This window comes from Centruroides vittatus, unplaced genomic scaffold (assembly GCF_030686945.1).
Source record: "Centruroides vittatus isolate TY-2023 unplaced genomic scaffold, ASM3068694v2 contig_424, whole genome shotgun sequence".
NCBI classification, from domain to species: Eukaryota; Metazoa; Arthropoda; class Arachnida; order Scorpiones; family Buthidae; genus Centruroides; species Centruroides vittatus.
This window is the reverse complement of record NW_027122230.1, coordinates 989,833-1,016,690: the sequence shown is the minus strand read 5'-3', so window position 1 is coordinate 1,016,690 and position 26,858 is coordinate 989,833. Positions and strand designations below refer to the sequence as shown.

The following is a 26,858-nucleotide window of genomic DNA, read 5'->3' as shown; positions in this document are numbered from 1 at the left end:
TATTGTGTATTGTACAGGTGTATTGTGTATTTATTGTAAAATTTTTCCGCCCCCTAAAAGTGCCGCTCGGGACGGGCCGCCCCTGCCGCCCCGCTACGCTACGCCACTGCTCTGCAGCCAAAACTACACATCGCACATGAATGGTGTTTGTGTGCGGTAGTAGCCCCAAGTCTCCCATCGTGCACTATGGTGGTTGCGTCTCGATAGCTATAAGGGTGTGGGAGATATGGCGGTTGAAAGTGGTTGATTTCGAAAATGTGTGACGCTTCAATGAGAATGTTCCAATTTTTTCTAGAAAGTTCCAGAACCTAGAAGTGAAATTTGGTACACAGTTAGGGTACGTCATGAGAACGCACACTAAGAAGGGATTTTTCTAAATTCCCCCACGGGGGAGAGGGAGACCGTTAAGTCTCAACCTGAAGAACGGCTTCTACCGTACTATTTTAGATGCGAGTTTTTGTTTTTAATTACGTTTAGTCTTCATTGAGTACTTAGGGGTATTAAATTGATAACATTTCAGACATTGTTATAAATATTTTTTATATATTTCGATTTTTTAACCAAATGTTCGAACCGTTTTAAATTCGAATTTCTTTTTGCATATTGGTTCGATTATAGAATGAAGCGGGTACTTGCAGCTAGAAGTCAAAATTAAAAGAGTTCGTTTTATTCTCAGCAATTCTCATCATTCCCAGCGGTAGGTGTTAAATAACAATTACTATGGTTGTTGAAATATTGAATGTAAATAGGGTTTGTTTGCAAAATCCGCGCGAGCGAAGCCGCCGCTAACAGCTAGTTAGGATATATAAGTATAAATTAGACTTTTGTTAATGAAATCGTATTATTTTGAGAGAAGGTTATATATAAAGCGTTACACTCGAATGAATCCAATTTAGGAATGCTTCTGGAGAAAGCGATAACTTTAGGAAATTCTCAGAAGAGAATTTTTCGGATACTTCAACCTAATTCGGGTATTTCCAAACTGAATTAGAAAATAAATTATACATTTATATTATTACTAGCAGGTAGGCCCGGCGTTGCTCGGGCAAAAGTAACGATAGCGAAGATTAAGATTATTACGTTATAGTCACAGAAGAAAAAGAGTAATTTCATCAACAAACTAAATATTTTTAATAAAAGGTCGAATTTGAAAATCGAATATTGTAATATTGTTCGATTTTCACGACGTGTTCTGATTATATCGTTCGATTTTCATCGAATGTTCTAAAGAAGAAAAGTCGAGAAAAACCGAACTAATCTGTTTAAATTTGAAAATCGAATATGCTCTAACATATTACTCTATTTCTTTTTTTTTTTTCTCCAGCGCCCGTTTCTTCTCCATCTACGTCTTGCACGTCGCTTTCTCTTAACACTTTTATTGTTACGTAACATTTTCATTGTTGATGAAAGTGTTAAGCCTTAATCCTGTCCCTCTCCCCGTGGGGAGGAATTTCAAAAAATCCCTTCATAGTGTGCGTTCTCGTGACGTAACCTAACTACGTACCAAATTTCAACTTTCAACTCTTAACCGTTTGGGCTCTGCACTGATTATTATTATTATTATCAACTCGTCTCGATTATATATATAGATTAATCGAAACACAATTCTTACTAAATCGAGTAGGCAGTGTTACGAAGCCGCGATTTCATATTACTGATACGGCAACACTGTAGAATGGTTACAGAGCACAACTAAGATGGACGTCATCAGGGAAAGAAAAATGAATGATTTAGAAATTAATTCGGTGAATGAAAAATGGAAAAAAGAAGACCGAAAAATAGAAAATGGTAACTGTAGACGGTTGACTGTACATTTAGAGATTCATTTAAATTTTAAATATATTTTAGTATTATCCTTGTCCATATGTTTACACATAAATAAAGAGCAATAATTTTAATTCGCAGTTAGATTCGAGACGTTAGACTGGCTTTCTAAAAGCAATATAGGGTCATTGATGGCATTTTCGAATTATGCTCTGTTACGAGATTGATTGCCGTAGTAGTCGATAGGTTAACTTTTACTCTAGTATTTCTCAAGTGTCAATCTGCTGGCTTTCTTAATAATCTCTGGGTTTGTATTCCTGGATAAAACAATGACGTAAGTTGTGTTTACAGATTTTTGAAAGTTTTTCAGTACATCGAGTCCTAATTGTGGATACTTTTTTCCCTCTCAAAACGAATGTGGTCGATGGCACACTGTTGCATGCTGTAGAACAAAAAGGAATGCCAGAATATATCATACAGACAAGGAAGTTTAGATAAAACTATACAAGCAGTCCATTATGTACTTTCTTTTAACTTTTTAACAGAGATGTATTTCATAGATATTTCCGAAGCATGTAGAATTTTTTGGAGGCGACCTGTTTAAAAAGTGCTGTAAACAAAAAATCGCAGACTACTAGCTGAGTGTGCGCTGTTTGAGACACCCTGTTTTTCTTGTGGAGCGACACACTAGATGGTGGATGAGTACGAAATGTATCGCCTGACCTGGTTTTGATGTCATTTGATTTCATGACTACCTATGGATGTCGCTTGTCTCGGCCACGTGATGTCTCTGATGCATTTTCTCTTAACTTTCTTGTCGTTGAAGACTGAACTTTTCAGTTACTGCATGGTTCAGAGCGGTGATGTTGTATTTCCTAACATGTGATTTGCCTCTTTTTGGACCCAGAAGAGTTCGTAGATCGTGGTTTGATAAACATTGCATTTAATAAATGCCTACATACTGTCTTTTGGCATTAATATACCTTAATTCTAATGCACACAAGACAGTAAGTATGTACAGTGGGTGATCAGTCGACGAACATAATCCATTCCAAGATTTTGTTTGCTATCCAAATTGTTTGTTAACAGATTATTGATTTACCATAGGTTTTTATGGGAATTTGATTAATTTGTTCTGAAGACTCCAAAAAATAAAAAAATATATACTTTCTTACTACATTTATTTATATGTAATAATAAAAATACATACATATATATATATATATATATATATATATATTATTCATGTTTTTTCTGTTTGTGGGGGTTAAAGAATCTGTCTAATGTCGATTGCTTTTCTCTCTTCTTCAGGATTGACAAAAATTTTACCAGAATTTGTTAAACTGAACTGTAAATTAACTCAACAATCCTCAAGAAATAACATTACTTCCAGTTACAGTTTTTGATGTGAACAATAAAAATGAATACTGTAATAAATGTTATATTTTGAGTAGAATAGATTTTTTCCTTGTAGTAAACAAAGATGGGTTTGACTTCCGATTGTAAAGCAATTCAAACATCTGGGGACATATTCTGGTCATTGTCTCTTGTCTGTTGTCTCTCACAAGCTGGATGCTGATTCGCTAAATCATTTGTTTATGTCTCGAGAGATCATCATGTCTCTCTAAATCGATTCTGGACAACTTTTTCTCTCTTTGCTTCTCTTGTTTATCAGAGAAGAGCGGCTAGTTGTCTTTCGACTGGTCTATGGTCTTTCGCCTCAATTTTGTTATAGCCAATATGGACCACTTGATGCTACTTGTGCTGTACAATCATATTAGAGAACGTTCTCTATCTTGGGAAAAAATATTTCAAGAGAGAAAACACCTCTGATTTTTTCCAGTACCTACACTGATTCCATTTTTTTTTTTTTTTTAATAATCCTACATTAATTACTGAACTATCGAATGTGATATTAATCTTACTTAGATAGTTAAGGAGAAATTAGATTGTAATATTTCGAAAAATATCTAAGTACTCACGCTTTTCTAACTTAAGTTATTAAAATTTTTATTTGTTAAGAGACAAATTGACATTACAATCTGTAAAAAGTTATAAAACAAAAAACATAACTTTGTCGAAATTATGTGCTTCATTTGAACACGTGCTTTCCTTGCCATGTGATCTATGATTATGTACTCTGCATTTTCGAAAATTTTACAATTTCATCGGTTAAAATTCTGTACTGTGTTGTGTGCACAGATAACCCAAACAAGTATAATCAACTGAATAGAATTGTGACATCATCGACAAAGATGAGATCGTTAGGAATGACTAGAATCGCCACTGTGTATGAGAGACGAATTTCATCTCATGCTTTGATGTCATTCGTCGGTGAAAGAAGAGAGGAGAGATAAGTGACCAGAATATGGCCCCTAGTTTTAGCAGACCATTCTACTGTACTCAGAAAATAGGAGTTAATGTTTTAGGACCTCACCTCTTTAAATGGATGTGTTCCCATGCAAACATGTGCTAGTTTGTCTATTGGGAATGCTTATGGTGCTGCCATCAAATTACAAATTTTTTTTAGTTTTGTTTTGTTTAATTACTTTGATATAATACTCTATGCTTAAATGGCAAATATCATCTCCTTTTTAATTTGTTTGATTTGAAAAATCATTTAGAATTTGTTTTTGTTAATAAATGTATTTTATTTAACTTTATTTAGTAAATTAATTCAAAATACTATGTTATATTTTAGATATTTCTATCATCTGTTAAGCCTTAACTCTCTAAATTATATGACCTTAGCCTTGACTCTGAAATTTATTAATATGAACTTTTGATAAAGCAAACTAACTACTGTTTCCCTAGCAATTTGTATTAATGCAAGTTGATTGTATATAAAAAGCAAAACAGTCAATAAAAAAATTATCGTGACAAACCCAAAGTGTCTGTATCTAATGAAGTCTTTATAAGTGGCCACATGATGGTGATGATAATATTTTGAAAACTTTTAAACATTTTGAAAAAATTTCAACAATTCTTAAAACATTGAGTCTAAAATTTCAAAGATTTTGTTTTCTTATAATTTTCTTGTTACTTTTGAATATCAAAACTTCAGATTTAATGAAGATAGCTAAATGTAAGTCTCTGATCACATACATATTGTGAATAAAAAGAAGAGAATTGTTTAAAAAAAATATATTTTCTTAATTTTCTGTTTTGTTTTCATTTTTTTATTTAAAAAATTAAAAGGCATTAAAGACAGATATTTATTTTGTTAGCATATTTACTTGATAAAATATTCTGTTAAATTTCATTAATTACTATTTTTATCATCAACATTCAATGACTACATTTTAATTATTTTGTAATTAATCAAACTTGGATATTTTGATTTTTCATAAAATTTTTAGAGATTTTTTTAAATTATAGATGTAATAATTTATTATTATTTTTATGGTTTAGATATTGATTTGTCAAAGAATTGAAAATTTTATGCTATTTTATGCTAATTAATTTCTAAATTCTTTAAAATTATTTTTAAAGCAATTTTCTTACTATTAATCATTATTAGTAGCTAATATAATTTTAATGTAAAATAACATAACTTATTTATTCTTTTAATGATAAAATGGTTAAATTTAAGGACAAGCTTTTTTAAAGTTTCATATGGAATGTTTGATTATAAAAATGCTACCAGGCAGTGTTACTGTGGAGAGATGACATTTATACTCTTTGTGACTTATTACCAGAGCCGTAACTAGGGTATGGCCAACGTGGCTCCCGCCATAGGCGCCGATTTAATAAAGGCGCCAACGAGAAGGTTTCGGTATTATATGTATTCGAAATTAATAACACAAAAACACTTCTATAATTATATTTATATAGTATTTATTATCTGTAATTTCTACGAACATATATTTCAGAAATAAACCATCATTTTTATTTTTATTTAATAACAAAAATTAAAAAGGCGCCATTTTTATTCTTGGCCATAGGCGTCCATAATTCTAGTTACAGCACTGCTTATTACTATTAGAATAAGTAAATAAAAATCTACTTTAATTTTGAACTAGATACTACTAGTTTTTACAAATATTTAATTGGAATAATTTGATTCAGTTAATGTTGTTTTTATTATTTTTTTTCCAGATAAAAAAGAAAATGTTCAAAGTACAAGTCAAGCATTTTTAGTTCTTATATTTGTTTTTGTTACTTCAGTTCTTAGTCTTTTAATGGTGTATTACAGATTTCCAGAATTGGAAAGGTTTGTTACAAATGAATTTATTTCAAATATTTTAATTTAAATTTTTACATTAAATCATTTAACTTAATTTATTTAAATATCAAATATTAAAAATAAAAAAAATAATATTTTCAATATAATACTGAATATATAGTTGATTCTCCGTAATCTGCTCATCTTTGTTCACTCAGAATTTTGGACAGATACAAAGGAAGCAGATTAGAGAGGTATCAGCAAAAAGATTTTTATTTTGTAACTAATTTGTATTATAACCTGTCTTACTAACCTGTATGCTTGTTATTGTTGTCATCATCAAAATCATTTTGGATATCGTTTTTAATTATTATGGATATATTTAGCAGCTAGATGGCTTTATATGAAGACTTATTAACTGCCTTGATTTAAAAAAATCCTTAATTTTTGTTTGCCGTTTGTTTCATCCATATTGTATACATTCTCAAATTGTACTTTCTCATTGCTCCTTGCAACTTCTACTAATCTTCCTCAATGGTCTGAAGATTGACAGATCTACTTTCTCTAATAATAATCCTTTTTGCAATCTCATGGCACTTTTTAAACTTGTATAGCCAGTCATTACTGCACTGAAAGTCTACTATGTTGAGCATTGTGCACAAGTCCTTTCATTGGAGATTAATTATCTCTATCTGTGACAACAGCACCAAAAGTGCTTGCTTGCTCAATGCTCAAATTGAGCACTTCTTTTTTTGCAGGAAAGTCAAACATGGTAACTTAGAAAGTGAAGATGGTAATATGTTAACTCAGAGAACCTAGAAATGTTGAATTTTTTATTTGACAAATCTAATAATGAACGTTATATAGTACAATAGTACCTGTATTGAAAAACAGAGGGCTTGTTGAGTTTTATTTTATGCAACTGAGGAGGTCTTAGATGGCTAGTTTTCATGAGACAGGTTAACTGACTATATTCAGGACTTTACTCTGCCTAATATATCCCACTAACCTTATAAAGCTTTGCAAAATTCAGTTTAACACAAACGTTTTTGGTCCCCTTAGGACCAAAAACGTTTGTGTTAAACTGAATTTTGCAAAGCTTTATAAGGTTAGTGGGATATATTTGTTATTGCTTTGTTTCTTAAGATGGGTTTTATTCACAATGCCTGTGCTACCTTTATGTTTCTTTCTGATGACCATCTTCAAGCAGATTGGAGGATAGGCTGGGATAGACTGATTCACTTTTATTTGTACTCCCAGTCACTTGCATTTTGCACATGGTATTAAGAGGCCTGCCCATTGCCATAGGACATTTCCTGATAGTGGTTGTGTGGAAAAGGAGCAAAATATTTTTGCATTGTCTTAAGTTTGGTTCATTGACGTATTCACTTGTTTATAATCAATAAGAACCACCGGAAGTTTCACCTGCATTTTCAGGATATGCCACCTGTTATCAAAGTGTTTTGAAATGGAATCCATCCAAAGAACAAAGCGATAATAAATACAAATATGTTGCACTTAACCTTATATAGCTTTGCAGTTAATTTTTGAAATATAACACTAACATTTCAAAAATTAACTGCACAGTTATGTAAGGTAGTAAGGCATATTTGTTTTTAAATGGAGGTGTCTGATCAGTGAAAAATTTGGGATGATAAAGTTGGTCAAGAGGGGGATTTAAGCAGCATCACATGGTTCTTTTAATCAACAAAACCAATCAATGCTTGCTTTATTTCTGTTTATATAGTATGAGTTTTTTTATTTTAAAGTTGTGAAACAACAATAATCCTCTATCAAAAAATTATGATTTCATGTTTGCTTGCAGATAATTCTTCACAAGCTTCAGGTGAAAAAGATGTTTTGCTAATGCAATGAAAACATATTGTTTGGCAATAAGAGTTTTGGTAATGCTATCTGCTAAATTTTTGATTGGGCTATTTTAAATCTAATTAAAAAACCGAATAACTAATTTGAGTGGAGATAGGATTAGGCCATCATGTCATGATAAATTTAATAATAAATAAATCAAGTATTCTAAATTAAATTAAAAATTAATTTATTTATCATTACTAAATTTATGATGAGATGGCAGCCTAACTGTGTACCTCCAGCCAAATTACTTTGTTTTGGATTATTTATTAAACTTAAAATAGCCCAATAAAAATCAGGCAGGTCATTTAGTAATTCTCAAACATCAAGTTAATGGATCATACAAAATTATTATTGCTAAAAGTTGGAAAAAATGTCCATATATTTGTTTTGGATAAGAATATTCTTATCCAAAACAAATTTGAACTTGCTCTAGACGTTTGATATAGAATCTCTTAAACCTGACGCAGGCCCCTAAATGTGAACAAAAACATTGTTTTTTAAACAGTGAATTCTGGAAATTGAAAGAAAGGTGTGAATTCATGTTTATAATGTAGTTTCAGCTTTAGGATTTAATAACGTGATTGTTCTGTTGCATACTGAGGTACCACTGTATTTGACTAATGTGATTTTGATATATGATGTAGCATTGAGGGATTAATTAATCACATTAACGAAATGATATCTGTAGTATATAACCTGTCTACTACAGAAGAATTGCTTGGTCTTGTGGGATTCTGTTTTGGACAGGTTTGACTGTATATATGTATTGAAACTGGTATTTTATTTATTTAATGTCTTAATTCTTAGTTTTATATTAATTAATTTTAATTTTTTTTTTGTTAGTGATGAGATTCAATATATGAAATTACCACAGAATATTGATGATGCTAAGAATTTAGGAAAGGTTTTATCACATTACAAGGATCGCTATTTTTTTACAGTTCTAGGCGGCTATTTTGTGATGTATATTTTGTATCCTTAAACTGTTAAATTTATAAAAAGTTATTTAATAATAATTTTATATTTGATAAAATGATAGTTATTTTATGCATGAGTTTTTAAAATATTTAGATTATTTAATTATATTTTTTATAAATTACAGTAAATTTAATGATTGATAAAAGTGAATTACAAATAAAATAATAGAATTACAAATAAAATAATAGAATTACAAATAAAATAATAGAATTACAAATTAAAGTAATAAAATAAATTTAATTTAATATAAAATTTACATAAATAAATATCACAAATCCCAATAAATTTGTGAAGAGAAGTCTAGCTTGCTGTATCTTTTTCTATCAACCCTAGATTGTTTATATTGAGGTTTCAATGTGTGATCTGACTGCCATTGTTGATTACACAAAATGATCCATGCAGTAGATGTGATGCCTTGATGTGATAACATGGTGACTGGTGCATGATGGGCCAATACAGTGATGATAAAGGAGTTATTGGCATTAGGCACAGATGGAGAGACATAGGGCAAATCATTACTGTTGTTATTGTGAGCAGATGAGTTAGTAGGGAGATGGTGTTTTGATGTCCTTGTAGTGTGGGCTGGAAAAGACAAGAAATTTGACTACAAAAACATATTAAGAGGGATTGTCTCCATCCAGAGATGCTAGAAAAGCCTCTCAGCTGATGCAATGTGCAGTATTCATATGGCCAGTGGTGGTAGAATCAGAGGTGGGCTGAAATCATCTGATGTCCAGGTCTTTGCTTTGATGTGTTGATGACCATGCCTCTATTGGACAATATCTGATCTGCAGATAGATGGGCCTCAGAAAGGAAATTTTATCTGCCAGATTGAGTCAGATATTCCTCCAATCAGGCTGTGCTGTCTACCTCATTGATTGGAATGCTTGAATGACTCAGAGTCTAGACTAGGACTGGAGGGACTGGAGAAGAGACAATGAGGACTGCCAGGTTAACACTTAACAGCTCAGAATCTATTTTAGCTTTTTTAATAGCTATCCTCATCCAGGATGGCTATTACATATACACTTTGACTGTATGGTATTATAAGTAAAATATATATAAAAGAAGCCAATAAAATACAATTTTTGTTTAATTGGATATTGTATTTTATATATTTTAATTATAACACTGTATATGTAACCTGGCTGAGGATTGCTATTAAAAAAGCTGAAATGCATTATGGGATATTAAATTTAATTAAAGAAATTGGAAAGGCATGAGTGGGAACCTGGATTTCAATAGAAAATAATACAATTTTGTTGTATATATAATTGATAATTGGTTTGATAACTGTCAACTTTTACTTGAGAACATATTGTTTTACATGTTCTCAATGCTGAAAGAAATGCTTTCCCATGACCTTTTGGCCTTCTGGCCATATGATACTGACTTTAATATAACAATTAACAGCCCAATGGTATAGTCATCACCAGCTCTTTAACCCATCATGTTTGCACTGTCTCCTACTTGGATTAACTTCTTTGCTAAACAGACTTATTAAGTGTCTCTTATTTGGATTAAAGTCATTGCTGAAACAGAAAACTTAATTGCATTCTAATAGGACTAACTTTGTCACCAAAACTTGGGACAATTCTAGATTTCACCTCTACTTCCAGGACAGGAAGTACCACATCTTGCAGATCAACCAAACTTCAGGTATTTACATCTATGCACAATATCATGTAAACTCTCTCTCACAACTACCTATGGTATATAGGTCAGTTATTTTGACACAGTATGATGTATATATCATTTAATCCTTTTTTTTTTCTTTCAAATAAACAGTTATTAATTGTTAAACTGGCATCTGAGTGGTTCACTTCTGACTCACCATCTCTCAGATCTCCATCCTGAATCCGATTGCCTGTTCATGTGACCACTTGTGTGACCTAGCAACAACACGGACATTAAAAAAAAAATAGCCCTAGTTACTGTATGTTATCACTTATGACATCACTTTGGCAATGACTATATCAAGATGGAAGCATCTTGATATAGTCATTGCCAAAGTAATGTCAACCCTTCGGTCAAGTAGTGTGGAAGCATAAGGCCCATTGTCACACATGTGAGAAATCTGATAAGGCCAGCAGGCTTTTGTGGTTAATGACTACTATATATCAGTAATTACCATTGTGAACTGGTCTATGCATCCACCCAGCTGGGGAGTTCTTGTTTTATTTTTTGTCCTTTATGTACATAAAAATAATAATATGATGATATAAATAATGATATTGGTGATACAGACAACACTTGTATAATGCACTATTTATATAATGCAGTTCACAAATTTAGCAATCCATCTATAATGTGGTACTTATACAATGTGATTTCAATATAAAAGTCCATACAAAATCATCTGTTTATCTTTATTCTAGTATATATTCTTTCAGTTACTACAATGTAGTTTGTCAATATAGATTGTGCATTTTTCCCTATATGGTGAAAGGTTTTTCTCTAAATGATGAAAAGCTTTTTATTTTTCATGGCAATCTTGTTAGAAATTTTAAATTTTATGGCAATCTTGCTTAGCAGCACATAATGATGATCAAAACAATTGTGACAAAGCACTCATCAGACTATCATAACTGACTTCTTGGAAACTAAACTAGCAGAAGAATCTGAAGAAATTGAAAGTTATAGCAATGTCCAAAAGATTTCATGCAATGAAGACATCTGGACAATGACAAATGAAGAATATTAGTGAAATGTTGTTTTGGAAGATAGAAGTGAAGACTAAAATTTATATCTTGTGTTTAATGAAAGAATGTTAGGTACAGTTCTTTATTTTATGAATTTTAATAAGTTTGTTTTTATTTTGTAATTCTTGTTTTTTGTTAAATGAAATTTTCTGAATTAAATAAAACTGTTTTTTCTTACACAATAGATAAAATTTGTATTTAAGAAAATAGTTTTGGAATGTAAACCCAATTTCATGTATAATACAAGTCTCAGTAACCCTGTTTTTGTGAAACCTAATTACCACATTATACTAGTGTTAACTGTATATATATATATTTAGTGATTCCATTTAAAAATTCATGAAGCTTTTATTTTATAACTTATTCCTTAACATTTAACAGTTTACAGTCATTTGCAATTCCAGGATCAATTTTTCTCAGTATTCTCTCAGGATTCCTTTTTCCATTTCCTCTTGCTATTTTTATGGTTTGTTTGGTAAGTTTATTCTAATTATTATGCAGTTTTTTCAATTAAGTTGTTTTTTAGATTTTAAGTATGTATGTAATGAAGTTTGCCATTCACTACTATACTTTTTGTTTTTTTGTTATTGAAAATAATGAATAAATATTTACTATAATTATTTACAATAGATATAATATGACATAGATTTATTATAATAGTTATCAAGATACATTTTTTTCATGGGACATACTCTAAGTAATTTCTTTCTTCTTGTAACTTTAATTAGTCAAAAAACAAATTGTTTGAAATTGATTTGTATAGTCTATCTATGGAAACAAATCAACTTGAGAGCAATGTCATGCATGCTGTTGTTTCAGTTAAACCAATCAGCACATTCCCTAATGGTGTCAGCATTTTTTGCTTAATATGTCAGGCAATATGTAAATTTTATTTTTTCTCACTAGATGGCAGCACGACTTTTTTGTTAATTATATTAATTTTTTATATAAAAAAAATTTAACAACTACTGTATGCTCTATTTTTATTTATATGGAGATATATAATAAATGTTTTATTCTTAGTTTAGATATAAGTTTGATTTGGCTGCTCTTTATCAGTATTTTTTGATCCTGAAAAGGACCTTTTAATTTTTATATCACTCTGATAGTGGAATAGGATCTTCATCTTTGATTTCAGAAGAGTTGCTCATTGATATATTAATTACATGTTTTTCCACAATGTTTGTCCAATTGACCAGTTGATTCTCTTTATTCTTCTATATTTTTTTCTATGTAGTGAATTGTTTCTATCCAATTTTCTTTAGTTATGGATGCAAAAGCTTTATCCACGAACTTTTTTACATCTGCCAATTTGAAAGTGGTGTTATGTCAAGCAACATATGCTTTTAACTGAGCCCATATCAATTCAGTGGATTAAATTTGCAATGATAGAGAGGCAAACAAATAACTGTGTGGTCTCTGATGCAGCCTCTTCATCAATCTCATATCATACTCTGGAGTTCTTATGTATCTTAATTATTTCATAAAGCTTGGCTCTGTACAGTTGATCAGAAAATGGAATTTTATGCTTAATTAATCTGTCTGTCATTTCTTGTTTTAAACTATTGCTGAACGGAAGTCTCTCCAGTTGACGACTGTGATATGAAGTGTTGTCCATAAAAATGTATGACTTTTCTGGAATGTTGGGAATACGTTGATTCTTAAACCATTTCAGAAAAATATCTGCATCCATTTCTTTGTGGTAGTTTGGGCCATTGCCTTTGAAAACAAAAACAAGGTGGGCATTGGGAATAAAATGATTTTCATTTCCAGCATCATCAGCAAAGTATTATCAGTCATCTACCTTTTCCAATCAGGACTTTCAAATTAGGAGTGCTGTCTTGCCAGCATTTTGATACAGTGTAATGTTCATTCACCCACATCTCATCTAAATATATACAGGACTGGCATTGATCCACAGTTTGAACTGTTTGCAAAAAATTAATTCTAGATGCAACTGTCATTTCTTTCTTTAAGTACTTTACGCTAATTTTACAAAAACAAAATCCAAGCTTATTCACAATCTTCCTTAACAATTCAATGCATCCATTAAAATTCTTCTTTTCTTTTAAATCAATGCACAGACAACATAAGGTTGGAATTTTGCCTGCACAGTACAAACTATAAATATGTCACTGAATTACAGACAAATCAAATTTGTTCACAGAATCATCTAGAGTATTTGACTTGGCCTCTTTTTTCCAAGTGTATGGAAAGGCTTTCCTTCTTTGAGAATAGCAGTTATTGTCGAACAACTGATGTTGGTAGCCATGGCTATTTGCTGTCTTACTTGCTTTATTGTCAATAATGGTTCTCCTTTCTCTTTTTCTTTAGCAAAATATTGTTGCACATTGTAAATCACTTCCTGAGTCTGACTTCTTAGTGAACATCCTTGTATTTTGATACCAGAACATGAAACTTTCATAACACTGTTTATAATGATGGTGATATGTATAACAATTGAGGAAGAAACTGGAAGTAACTTGCCAAAACTAAGCAATCAATGGCTGATGCTGATTGGTTAATTAATGATGCAAATACTGACCGGACATGGTAGGTTTTCCCATTTCAAGTCCAAGTTTGGACAAGGAGGTGGTAGCTGCTCCTGTGGGTGTCCTCACGAGACACTACGTGCTTGACTGTCCTCACACTGAGGATTTCCACCAAGGGGCTAGCCAAGTCGACTGGTCCAAGCCACCTGAACAAGTACTTAGAATGCTAGCAGCTAGTAAAAAGGAAACTTAAAGAAACCAAAGGAATTGATGGAAAGTGTAATAGGTCTTTTAGATCTATAAGCTCAGTGGACGCACTGGGCAGGGTACTCCTTCTTGGGAAGGGGACCCCACTGTCTGATATTATTAATATTAATGAGCTGACAATGAGCAAAGAAGGGAATATTATAAGTGCAGAACAGGATGCACAATAAAAGTTATGCCAAAGTTAGAGTTGGACCTAAGACAACGGATGGGAGCCCGAAAGAAGTCCTTTGTGGTCTGACTAAAAGAGTCCAGTTTACCCATCAGGTACCAGACCATGACCCATGATTAAGGCATAGTCTCTTTAACCCTGTGATGCCATTAGTCAGGGCAGGGCAGAGTTAGCTTTATGAGGTTGTCTGGTCCATCAGGTGCAAGGATCACCTCTTCTGCGCCTAACAAGTACAGGGATCAATTCTTTCCAGCTCTGCCTCAATTCTATTGCTATATGACAAAGTCACACAATGCCCTAGTTATTTTGTTATAACTAATTTATATTACACTTAAAAATCCAATTAATAAAATTTTATAATTGATTTTAAATTTTTTTCTAATCAGTTTTCTAAATATTCAGATACTTATGGTAATGTAATTCAGATAAGTTAATAATAATATAAGTTATGTATTTGATCTTACAGTGTTCAGCACTTGGTGCTTCTTTCTGCTATCTTCTTTCGTATATGGTTGGTCGCCGACTTGTGATGAAATATTTACCTGAACGTGCTGCTCAATGGTCAAGACAGGTAAAAATACTTTAAATTCATGTCCTTTTGTTTATTTAAATTTTTGATAAATTATTTGATTATAAGGATGAATCCTTGAAAATTTTTATTTATTAAAAGTACTATATTTTACTGCATATAAGATGCACTCCCATTTGAACGCAATAGTTAGGAGAAAAATATTTAGTGTATTTTAAGCCAAGCTTCGCCTTTGGCACTTATTGCCAATTTTTTTTTACTGTATTCTGATTTTTTAAAAATAAAATTAGAATGCACATTTTATATATCAAGGAAAAACAGTTCAAAATAAATCATATACAGTTAAATTAATTATTAAAATATTTAACCTGAGTACATGCAAAAGTTGCATAGTTATAGCAAAGAATAATGATAATAATAATAATAATAAACAGAGTTAAATGCAAAACACAGTTAAAGCAATAAACACATATGTCATCCCAGTACTCACATATTCTTTTGGAGTTATACATTGGACTCACACAGATCTCAAGCAACTCCAAAGGAAAACAAGAACAACACTCACTAAGCACAAACACATCATCCTAAATCTGCCACAGAAAGATTAACCCTTCCACGTAAAGATGGCGGACATGGCCTGATTGACATAGTTAACCTTCACTACAAACAAATACAGTCACTGCGAGAGTTTTTCTATAAAAAACAAGAAACATCACAATTACATAAAGCAGTAACTCTAGCAGACTCGAATAACACACCATTAAACTTACACTCACATCATATGGACACAACACAACATATAAAAAGCATAGACACCATTAAGCAATCGTGGACTCGAAAGGCACTCCATGGCAGGCATCCTTACGATCTGGCCCAGGATTTTGTTGACAAAACTGCGTCAAACAGCTGGTTAGCTCGGGGATTCCTCTTTGGGGAGACTGAAGGATTCATGATCACCATACAGGATCAGGTCATAAATACTAAAAACTACAGAAAACACATACTCAAAGATGCAACACTCACAAATGACACATGCAGAAAATGTCACATCATGCCAGAAACTATACAACACATCACCTCTGGTTGCAAGCTCTTGGCACAGACAGAGTATTTACACAGACATAATCAAGTAACAAATATAATACACCAAGAACTTGCAAAGAAACACAAATTAGTAGACATTCACGAACCATACTACAAATACATTCCACAGACAGTATTGGAAAACAACACGCACAAATTGTACTACGACAGAGCCATAATCACAGATAAAACAATTTACCACAACAGACCAGACATCACACTCATTGACAAACACAATAAAATCACATACATTATAGACATGTTCATTCCAAACACTCACAATATACAAAACGCATGCACTGAAAAAATTAGTAAGTACACAGAACTCGCCCAGGAAATAAGGCATCTGTGGAGGATGGATAGGGTGCTTATTGTACCTGTTGTTCTCTCCTCTACAGGTGTCATACCACACACACTGCACAAAAGCCTGGGCACATTACAATTGAATAGAAACACATACATCACACTACAGAAGGCCACTATATTGAGTACATGTCATATTGTGAGAAAATTTCTGAATACAGACACACACACTGATACACTTCTTTAATTTCTGTTTTGGTTACTATGCCTTGACTTTGGTCCGGCATAGTACAAAGCCACCAGTGTTAACCGAGTATATCTCACTTAACCCAACATAATAATAATAATAATTAGAGAGTATATGTAAAATGTATCACATAAGTGTTAAACATTCAAAAAGGAGTTAATATCAAAAAGAACATATTTTTTAAAAAAACGTCTTAAATTTAGAATCTATAATGTTTAACAAAATTTTGGGGGGAGAAAAAATTATCTTTGAGCTGTCAGACAAATTTGTTAGATTTTATGAAGCCTTCTACATCAAAATAACTTCGGTTTATGATTTTAATAATATAATTTGTTATACATATGTATTATCTAAGATTTTATTAAACATTTATTTCTAAATTATTGTTTTCTTTAGTTTCGACCCCAATTAAAAGTAATTTGTATGTATTTATATGCAAAATTATACCCCAACTTATGCGAATTCGACTTACGTGGTTATTGCTTGGTGCCACCTATCGTGTAAGTTTGGGGTATTACTGTAATATTATAAAAGTTATTTTCTAAATACGATCTCATAATAGCCAGGAAAGTTATGCAACTCATTGCTGGATTTTCCTTTATCAATACAAAGACACTTCTAAATCAAATGATCTCACCTGAAAAAAGCAATCCATGATTGGCCTAACTTTCCAAAATCTGTTATTTTCAGAGTTATGTTTTGTAACATTGTTAACAACATGAACATTGGATCATAACTTGGATAATCTATTGAAAGGAATGCTATCCATAATACTGGATATTATGGTGCTCTTTTGCCAATACATTTGGTATTGTGGAAACTGCCTCCCATATTATAATGGGAACCTTACAAAGAGTTTCCTTATTTCATGTTCAGAAGTGTTCAATTCCAAACCATTTGTCTGCATTGCATACTTATTTGTTTGCAGTCAGTCCAAAAATTCATCATTGTAGCATGAACAAAGGGGCTGTCCATAAATGACATTCTGTGGATGTCATTTATGGGAGGGTGGAGGTTATGACAAGTTGGACAAGGGGGGTTGAACTTCAATATAATGTTTGTTTTATTTTATTAAATTTTATACAGTTTATGCATTTTATTATTCATGTAGTGATAAAGGGTTGAGTTTTATTGGATGTCTGAAGAGAGGGGAGAGGATTACAGAAACTTGGACAAACTGGGACAATGGGGGAGGGAAATAAAAATTTCAAGAAAAATGCAGATGTAATTTATAGATAGACCCAGAGCCATGAAAAGGGAGTAGTAGTTCTTGAGAACCTGAAATATTTCTGGTTGCCTTTCCTGGTATCTAAAAGTTTTCCATTTCCACTCATAATCAGTCTTGGCTTTTTTTGTACTGTTTGTTGTACTAGTAAGTAAAACATCCTCATTACACTTTATCTGGAACTATCTGTTAAAAGAAGGGAATAAAGGTTTTTATAATGAAAATGATATCCACTTTCTTACAAAACAAAACAAGTGTAAATACAATCCTAAGCCTAATGGATAAAAATCTCTCTTGAATCAAGAAGTACTAAAAAATGTATACCGATGTTTGGAAAAATGTGTTAAGCGAACATTAGCTACTATTATGGTATTAAAAACTACCTAAATAAATATAATTCCTGTACAACCAAATTATATTAGTTAAAGTTGCTGATATAAGTTTTTAACAACAAGAACAGAAAAATTATTTGACTTTGTAAGCTTGTGGCAAGTTCTGCCATCTTTAGGAACATCATTGAACAGCACTTTCTCAATACAAGATGTCGACATAGTCAGGCCAATAAGGGAAGTGTACCATAAATAATACATGGTGATGATGTTCTGCCCAAACCAATTTATTATATAGTGACTCAAAGTTGTGTACTAAATATAGTATATTGTGAGTCAAAAGTTATCTTATATATATATATAACTTTTTATTTCTATTGAGAATTATAATGAAAAAATTAAAATGTTTTAAAGATTACATATATTTTTAAATATAATTTTGTTTAATTTCAGGTGAACAAACATCGATCTCATCTTCTAAATTATATTATCTTTCTTCGTATAACACCATTTCTTCCTAATTGGTTTATCAACATTACTTCACCTGTCATAGACGTACCATTATTTCATTTTTTTGTTGGAACTTTTATAGGTATGTTGAATAAATATGTGAGACAGTCTGAATGTGGGTAAATATGTGAGAGTCTAAAAAATTGAAAAATATGTGACAGTTGTGAAATTTGACTTAATCTATGTTTGATCTGTCCCTGACTAATACAATATTAAGTTTATTTAGTGCTTTTTAATATATAACTTTTCTGAATGAAAATGACTATGGTTTCAATGAGTCTTTTTAATAATTATGTAGTGACACAAACAAAAAAAAAAAAAAAACCTTTATAATGCAGCCTTTTAATCTTATCTACTTACTTCAATTAAAAAATTTCATGTGAAAATGTCAAGAAAATAAGCTGTACAAAAAATCATTTTTAAAAATTATATATCTTGAGAATGTTTTATACAAAAATGTCTTGCATTTAACCAGTACCTCATTATTAATGTCCATGTTGGCATAGGCAAGTCCTTATGATGATATAATGGGTGTCTCCTCCCAGTGCCTCATATTTTAGCTTTTGAAGGTAAAATATTAGTCAGGAAAAAAGTTTTTGCTCAACATTTCTCATACATACAGAAACAATGAATACTCCATTAAATTTTAACACTATCTATAGACCTTGTCATGTATTTCTCTTTGTAAAATACTGATCCTAACAAATGCTGTTACAAAAGTTTTGAGAAATGTCTCATATTTACCCACATTGACCCTAAATACATAAGTATATACTATACAACTCTGAACAAAAGTATGGAATATATTGTAAATGTTGTGGGGTAAATATTTTATAAATGTAAATTATTTTGATCTGAAAATAATCAAATTCACAAAATTATTATTGAACTTTCAACAATTGGCAATTGTAATAGACATATTAAATTTATACATACCAAATGTAAAGATATTTGCATAAATTACAAAGTTACATCATTTTAAACAAAGTAAGAGTTGAATGAAAGTATGAAACCATGAAAAACATTAAACAAAACTATGGAATACCAATGATTAATATTTTGTAGGACCATTGTTTGCTCTTATTACAGCTGTAATTCTTTGTGATATTGTAGAAATACTGTAAGTTTTTTACATAGTTCTGAATCAAGCTCTGACCATTATTCTTTGACTGTCTTCTCTAATTATTCTACAATTGTAGCTCTATTTTTAGACATCATTTTCTTCAGAATATTTTAAACATTTTCAATTGGAGATATATCTGGGCTGTTGCAGGCCATTCTAAATAGTGTATGTCTTCATTTTGGCCCATTTCATACCATCTTTCTTTTTTTTTGTCATATAGGGCTTTATCTTTAGTTTTAGTGGTAACCTCTTTCTGCTAGCCTTTTCACTCAGATGGCAGTTTTGGTGATTACCTGCAGAGAGTTGGCAAATCAGCAATGGACACCTGTACCATCTGTACTTGCCTTGACAGAGTTGAGCACTAAGTATACAAGTGTCCAATGACTGAGGATATTAGGCATGAGTTTATCCTTACTCTTGGCTAGAGGGATATCAACTGGCCATGTGATCAACAACATCTTAACGATTGTGACACCTACAAGGTGTTCAAAAACTTCATTCATAAATAACACGTGCATTTAGCCATACATTAAGCAGATCATGTCTGTCATAATTGCAATATCATCATATTGTCATTTTGCTCACTGTCCTTGTTTGTCTATATCATTTGCTGCATCATATCTCTGTGCACATATCAATCTCTTTATCTATAGTTTAAGTTGTATTATTTTTTAACTTTTTTTCATACATGTTGTAATTAACAGGGTGTCCAATGAACCTGGAAACAGGAAATGACAAGGAATTCATTATATCAGGAAAAAAATCATGGAAATCTCAGGGAATTTGGTATTAAACCTGAAAAAAAAAAAAAATTGTCATAAAGCATATAATGGAAAAGATAATGACAGAAGCGATTTGAATGCGTGTGTTGTCATGTCACACAACAAGCATGATGATTTAAGCTTTCTATGTCTGGTCTCGTCTTTGATTTATCTAACTGATGTCTGTCCGTTCTTCCTTAATCTCAAGAACGGATGACAGTGGAAATTTATAGGTCTACAGTTTTTTCAAATTGCAGCTCAATAAAGGGAATTGAACAGCCTTACAAGTGTTAGTTTATTTAGTAATATCAAATAAACTGAATACTGTTTTTAATTTCTGCAGCGAGTTGTTTACAGTCAGTCTGGGAAAAATGCTGGTTTTCATCCTGGAAAACCTGGAAATCTTAGGGAAACTGAAAATTATCAGACAGCCTGTAATACTTAATTCTACTCTTAAGCTAGTTATAATGTTAGTTGGTTTTTGTATCTGTCACCCCTTCATCTGTTCACACCATTTTTACTAGTGTCATATTTCTTATCTGTCTGTAATTATTTATATATGTCTGTTCATTTGTGTAGTACTGTTTTTAACCCAATTATGCTCTGGTGGTATTGGGATAAATAAAGTAGAAGTATATATATGTCTCCTCCTTACTGTCATGTCAGATACACTAACATATCTCATTAACACCTGTAAAAAATGTTTGGAAATACTTGCAAAATATTCCATACTTTTGTTTGGGGGTTGTATTTGCTTTAATTTAATAAGAAATATATTAGTGATTTTATTTCAGAAAAAATTAATGATAAACAAATTTTCATATATTTAAGTTAAAAATATTTTTAGTAGTAATAAATAAATTGTTCAGTTAAACAAAATATATTCTAATAATAAGTTTAACTTATTTTCATTACATATTATTTTAACAATTTGCAGAAGAATATTAAAATACTGTGGAGTCCTGTATGATATGGAGGATACATTCCATGTTATAGGAAATCGCATTATCAGGTGGTTTTATGCACATTTAAACTTAAGCCTAGAAGTTGAAAAAAAAACATATACCTTTAAATGACAAAATTAGAATTTTGTATGAGTACTAGTTGCAATTTTTTCATCATGTTGTGCAGGAGTTCACTGTACTGTTAAATTTTGATATAGCACTCTTTTAAATAGTACTAGTTCTATAACATGGCCATATACTATATTAAAAAAGGGCTGTTCTAAGCAGTGAGTATGTATGTGCACATACAAAATTTTTATATGTTTTGTTAGTAGAGTAATAAGCTGATTAGATAGCTACAGAAATAATTGAACAAACATCTATTAACTATATATTTTTTAATTTATTGTAAAATATTCAAACTGAAACTTGTAACTGCACCAGAACCATTTAAGATTCATCTTAAATAAAAGGTTCTGGTTATAAGTTTTTTGGCAATTCCGGTATTTAGTTGTAAGTCTTTAGGAAAGAAAAAATTATATATTTTTCACAATTAACCAACTGTTCATTAACCATTCAGAAAAATTGCATATATTTTTATGTTAACTGATTAATAATAAAAAAAAGTTATCAATATTGTAAAAGAAAAATTTGACTTAGCCAAATTTTCACAATAGGGAGTTAAGTAAATAAATACATTACAGTGTTCTAATTGCATATTCAAAGAAGAAAAACTTTTCTTAGTATGTTAATAGAACAATTACAACTAAAGATTGTGTTCATATCAAAATTTTCACAAAACATTCTTGTTGTAGAGGTGACAAATTTATACAGGATTTGAACAAATGAATAACCAAGTCTCCCCATTATGCCTTACAAATCGGACTCTGTGACATTTTAAATATCTTAGTGTAACATTTTTTACATAATAATTACAGATTATTATGGAACCTGTATATAATATCCAAGACTCCAAAAAATCTTTTCATATATAGTCTTCCTTTTGGTTAAATTTTACATTATATTTTACATTCCACATATCTGTAATAACATGTGGAATATTTCTTTGGTTATCCTTTAAGACCAACAAATTTTGGGGGAAAATAGAGCAACCAAAATCCTTCATAATCCAAAATATGTTTAATTTTTCCAAGCCACATTTCTTCCATTTTTGTTTAAAATACTTTTTAACATTTTTTTTTTTGTAAATTTGAACTTGATGATCATCTTTTGGAAAATAACTTGCCCCAAAACACTAGAACTTGTATAATCAACTGTAGCTGAAATAGAGTTTGTCCTAACTCATCCATCCAAATTATATGATCCAGAAATTTATTTATAATATCATAAGTGATTTCCAATTAATTTATCAAAATTCTGCCAGATAAAGATATACCACTCCACTCAGTAGAACAGACTTGAATAATCTTGCATATCGTATTTTACGGACTATAAGACGCGCCCTAATTTTTAAGCAATTTTTAAAAAAATAACATTTTTACCATTTTTATTATTAGATTGTAAAGCCAGACTAAAAAAAAAATTCTTAATTTATAAAACCAAACTGACCTTTAAAATCCCTGAAAATTGTCATCTGAACTTTCTTCTTCCTCTTCCTGTTTGTTGTCATCGTTGTCCTCTTCATATATAAGATGGTCTTCACTGCCATTGAGAGCATTACTTGTGCCACACTTCTTGAAAGATTTAACAATAATGTCTTCTCTCACTCTAGACCACAACTGTTTTATCCACTGACACACTTGTTTGATTTTAAATCAAACACTGGACATTTTTATAAGACACACCTGAATTTTGGAGGCAATTTTTCAAAGAAAAAAGTGCATCATATAGTCCGTAAAATACGGTATGTTTTCACACAGTTTAACTTCATTTTACTATAGAGAGAGAAAACTGACATCTTGCTTTTAAAATGACTTTCAAACAGCCTTGCACACTTTTTCAGCTGTATAATGTTACATTTAAATTAAATATTTACAAGAATTATCTGTCACATTTAAAAAATAATAATTACAATTTCTTTTCTTAATTAATTTTACACTGCTTTAGCAAAATTTTCTTCAATGCATTTTAATGCAAAGGAAAATTATTTACTTAATATAGCTTTAATTATAATTTTTTTACTTTGTGGTAGAAAAGATATAATCCGTATGTTAACAATAAAGTAATTTCCTTTTTTTAAACAATACTTATTAAATATCCTTTTAGCAAAAAGAATACATATTACATATTCTACACATAGAATATATAATCTTGTAATGCAAATCTTGTGCATGCACATACTCAAATTATTAAAGTTATTTAATTTTTCTACTTTTGATTTAATTACAGGCGTAGCTCCTCCATCTTTTCTTGCCATCAAAGCTGGAACAACGCTACACCAGTTGACGTCATCTACAGATGCCATTTCCTGGTTTTCTATAGCAGTATTAGGAATTTTTGCCCTTTTTTCTTTATTACCAGTTATGTTTAATAAGAAGTTACAATCTAAATTGGAATGATGTAATATTTTAATTATGTTGTTATTGATGAGGATATAAAATACAGATAAGTAAAAATAATTTTCTGATAATATATGAAAGTTTTGATATAAGAAAGAACTATTTTGTTAGATGTTTCTTAGGAAAAAACTCTGATATTAAATTCAATTATAAATTCTCTGTTCTAAATACCCACATCTAGATATACGGCAGAACTCAGGTTTAGTAGATATTCTTGGACCGGAGACTCCATCTGCTTAAAAATTTGGCATTGCATTTCTTAGGTGGGGTTATGCAGAAATAAATCTGTAATGACTGCCAACTGAATTAGTATTTATATCTAGGTGATTGAAATTCTCCACGCCTGTCTTTAAAAGCCATTAACTTTAATTTTTTTATACATTTCTGAAGACTTGTGCTGTTGTATTTGTATTGATAAAATTAATGCCATAATACTGATATATATAAAATCACTTTAATTCGAATTGGTTTATTTTTCTCACAGCTGCACCTATTAGCTGTGAGAAAAATAAACCGATTTGAATTAAAGTGATTTTATATACATCAGTATTATACAGCACCCATACTACATAGTAATGCCATAATAGTTAAAAATTAACAACAACAGAGCATTTATTCACAGTAATGATTTTAAAATTATGGTGACTAGAAAGTTTTTCAATAAAAGTAAATAAAATTTCTCATTTTCACCAAAAGGAATACATGCTCTGACAAAGGTTCGGAACTGCAGTTTTAAATAATATTGCTATATGCTTTTATTTTGTGAAAGAATGTGTGATAAGAACGATATCAAAGAATCACCAAAATTAAAGAGCTGTTTTATGTCAATTAATTAATACAATTTAGCACTAGACATATTTAAGTGCCATTTTGTACCAAAAGTAACAAGTAAGTGACTCAAAGAATCTAGAGGAAAAGATTGGCCTGGTATAGGACCAAAAACTGCAACTGCTGCTGTTAATTTTGACATTTAAGCTTCTCGAGCAGGTGTTTACAGCACTGAAATAGAAAATTAGGCTTGTTTGATTCATTCCAAGTTTCCCAAATGCCTCTCTTCTGCTATGCAAGGAAGAAATGAGATATATGCTACATATTTTGTCTTGTTTAAAAATCCAATTTTATGCTGAAGAAACTGCAGATTATTAAGTAGGATTAGGATTAGAGAGATTATATTAATCGACTGACATCGGATGCAAAGTGCATGGAAATGCCATCTAAAAGTAGAACCATGAAAACTTCAACAAGTTTAAGACAAAAGTAATTCCATAAAACACAATATATTTGTGGGAAACAGATAATGTGCTTACTCACTGCTTAGCAAATGTATTGGAGGCTAGGAGATTTGTCTGCTTGATTAGTCCAGTTACTGGTGTCTGCCACCCTGGGTTTTGTCGTATATGTAAAGAAACTTATCGTAAATGCCTCTTTCCGGGAATTATGACAAAACATTTTTGTTGACCAATATTGCCTTTGACAAATTTGATTTCTTAGTAATCAAAGTACCATTATTTAGAAATTGTTGGTACTTTTATAAGTTATATAAAAGAGAGTAATTAATTAGTTTAAATAGAAAAAGTATTAACAACTATTACAGATAATGATTTAATTACAAAGACAGTAGACACACTCACTTTTCCAGCAACTAAATTTAATCAAAACAAATGTTTTTGGCTTGCTGGATAAGCCTTTGTCAAGCTACAGAACAAAATTTAAACAGAGGTTGTTTTTGGAATGAAATATTCTTTGACACAATTATATCTTTGATGCAATTACATCTTATAATTTTTGTTTTTAAAGAATATTTTATTCCAAAATAGAATCTGTTTAAATTTCATTCTGTAATTTGAAGGATAATCAGGTAGGCCAAAAACATTTGTTAGGTATGTCTTGTTATATTGGAGAAGTTCCACCTTAGAGTATTGTTGATTTAATTATGACATTACTCCAAATAAACTATATTGTATCAAATTAAATTATATTAAAGTTCATGCTCATTAAGAATATCACACGAGGAATAATATATTACAGATAATTTTATTCAGAATTTTTCCACAAGTAATTGCCGTAGCAGTACTCTTGTTGTATGGAAATGAAATTTCACTCCCGTTACTTACTTTGTTTGAAGCTGTTTGATTCATAAGTTATGCCATATGGAGATTTAAATTAACTTTAGTTTTCAAATAAAAATTCTCAATTATTATAAAATATTTTAAATACAAATACACAGAAAATTCTTTGACGGAATACTTATCACGAACATTGGGAAACATCTAATAAAACTTGCACGCATTCCAATAATTTTCATTTTTTGTTTGTAATAGGATCAATGCATAATACTGTTAAGACTTTTCTTTGCGATTTTTACCTCATCACTATCCAAATGCATTCCGAAGTGAATATTTATTTAATGTAAAATTATGTATAAATCAAAGTTTTTAAGTGAATCTGAGATTGTATAAATTTTTTTATGCAAAATAAGTAAATAGATCTGTTCCAGAAATTTTGTTGGGACCAATAAATAGATTATGTTAAAATTCAAATTTTTGTTATACAGTTTAAACTTACAGGTGTATTTTAGTACAAATTTTCTGAAATATCCATATTATTTCTATTAAATTAAAAATAAAATATTGCCTCTTTTGTACACAAGTCAATGTATATTACGACCAGCACTCAGCATATTTAAATATCTTACTTGTATTATTATTATTTGTAAATTTTTTGTTCTTTAATGTTAACTTGTTATATTGTTGTTAATATGGGAGAACTGTAGATTTTATATTGCAATGTTGTAATTTAAAAATGCATTTAATTGATGAAATATATATTTAATAAATACCAACAAAGTGTTGAAAATTTTATAAAAAACTCTGAAA

The 26,858-nt window shown here is 30.6% G+C and overlaps 1 protein-coding gene across 1 annotated transcript; it reads left to right on the top strand.

Moving 5' to 3' along the window:
* The first annotated feature begins 1,622 nt into the window (after positions 1-1,622).
* stas (Transmembrane protein stas) lies at positions 1,623-26,858 on the top strand. Its single transcript, XM_067272123.1, has 7 exons — positions 1,623-1,788; positions 5,863-5,977; positions 8,645-8,773; positions 11,863-11,956; positions 14,876-14,980; positions 18,579-18,717; positions 23,813-26,858. The coding sequence occupies exons 1-7, from the start codon at positions 1,698-1,700 to the stop codon at positions 23,980-23,982; spliced, it is 843 nt and encodes a 280-aa protein (XP_067128224.1). The 5' UTR covers positions 1,623-1,697; the 3' UTR covers positions 23,983-26,858.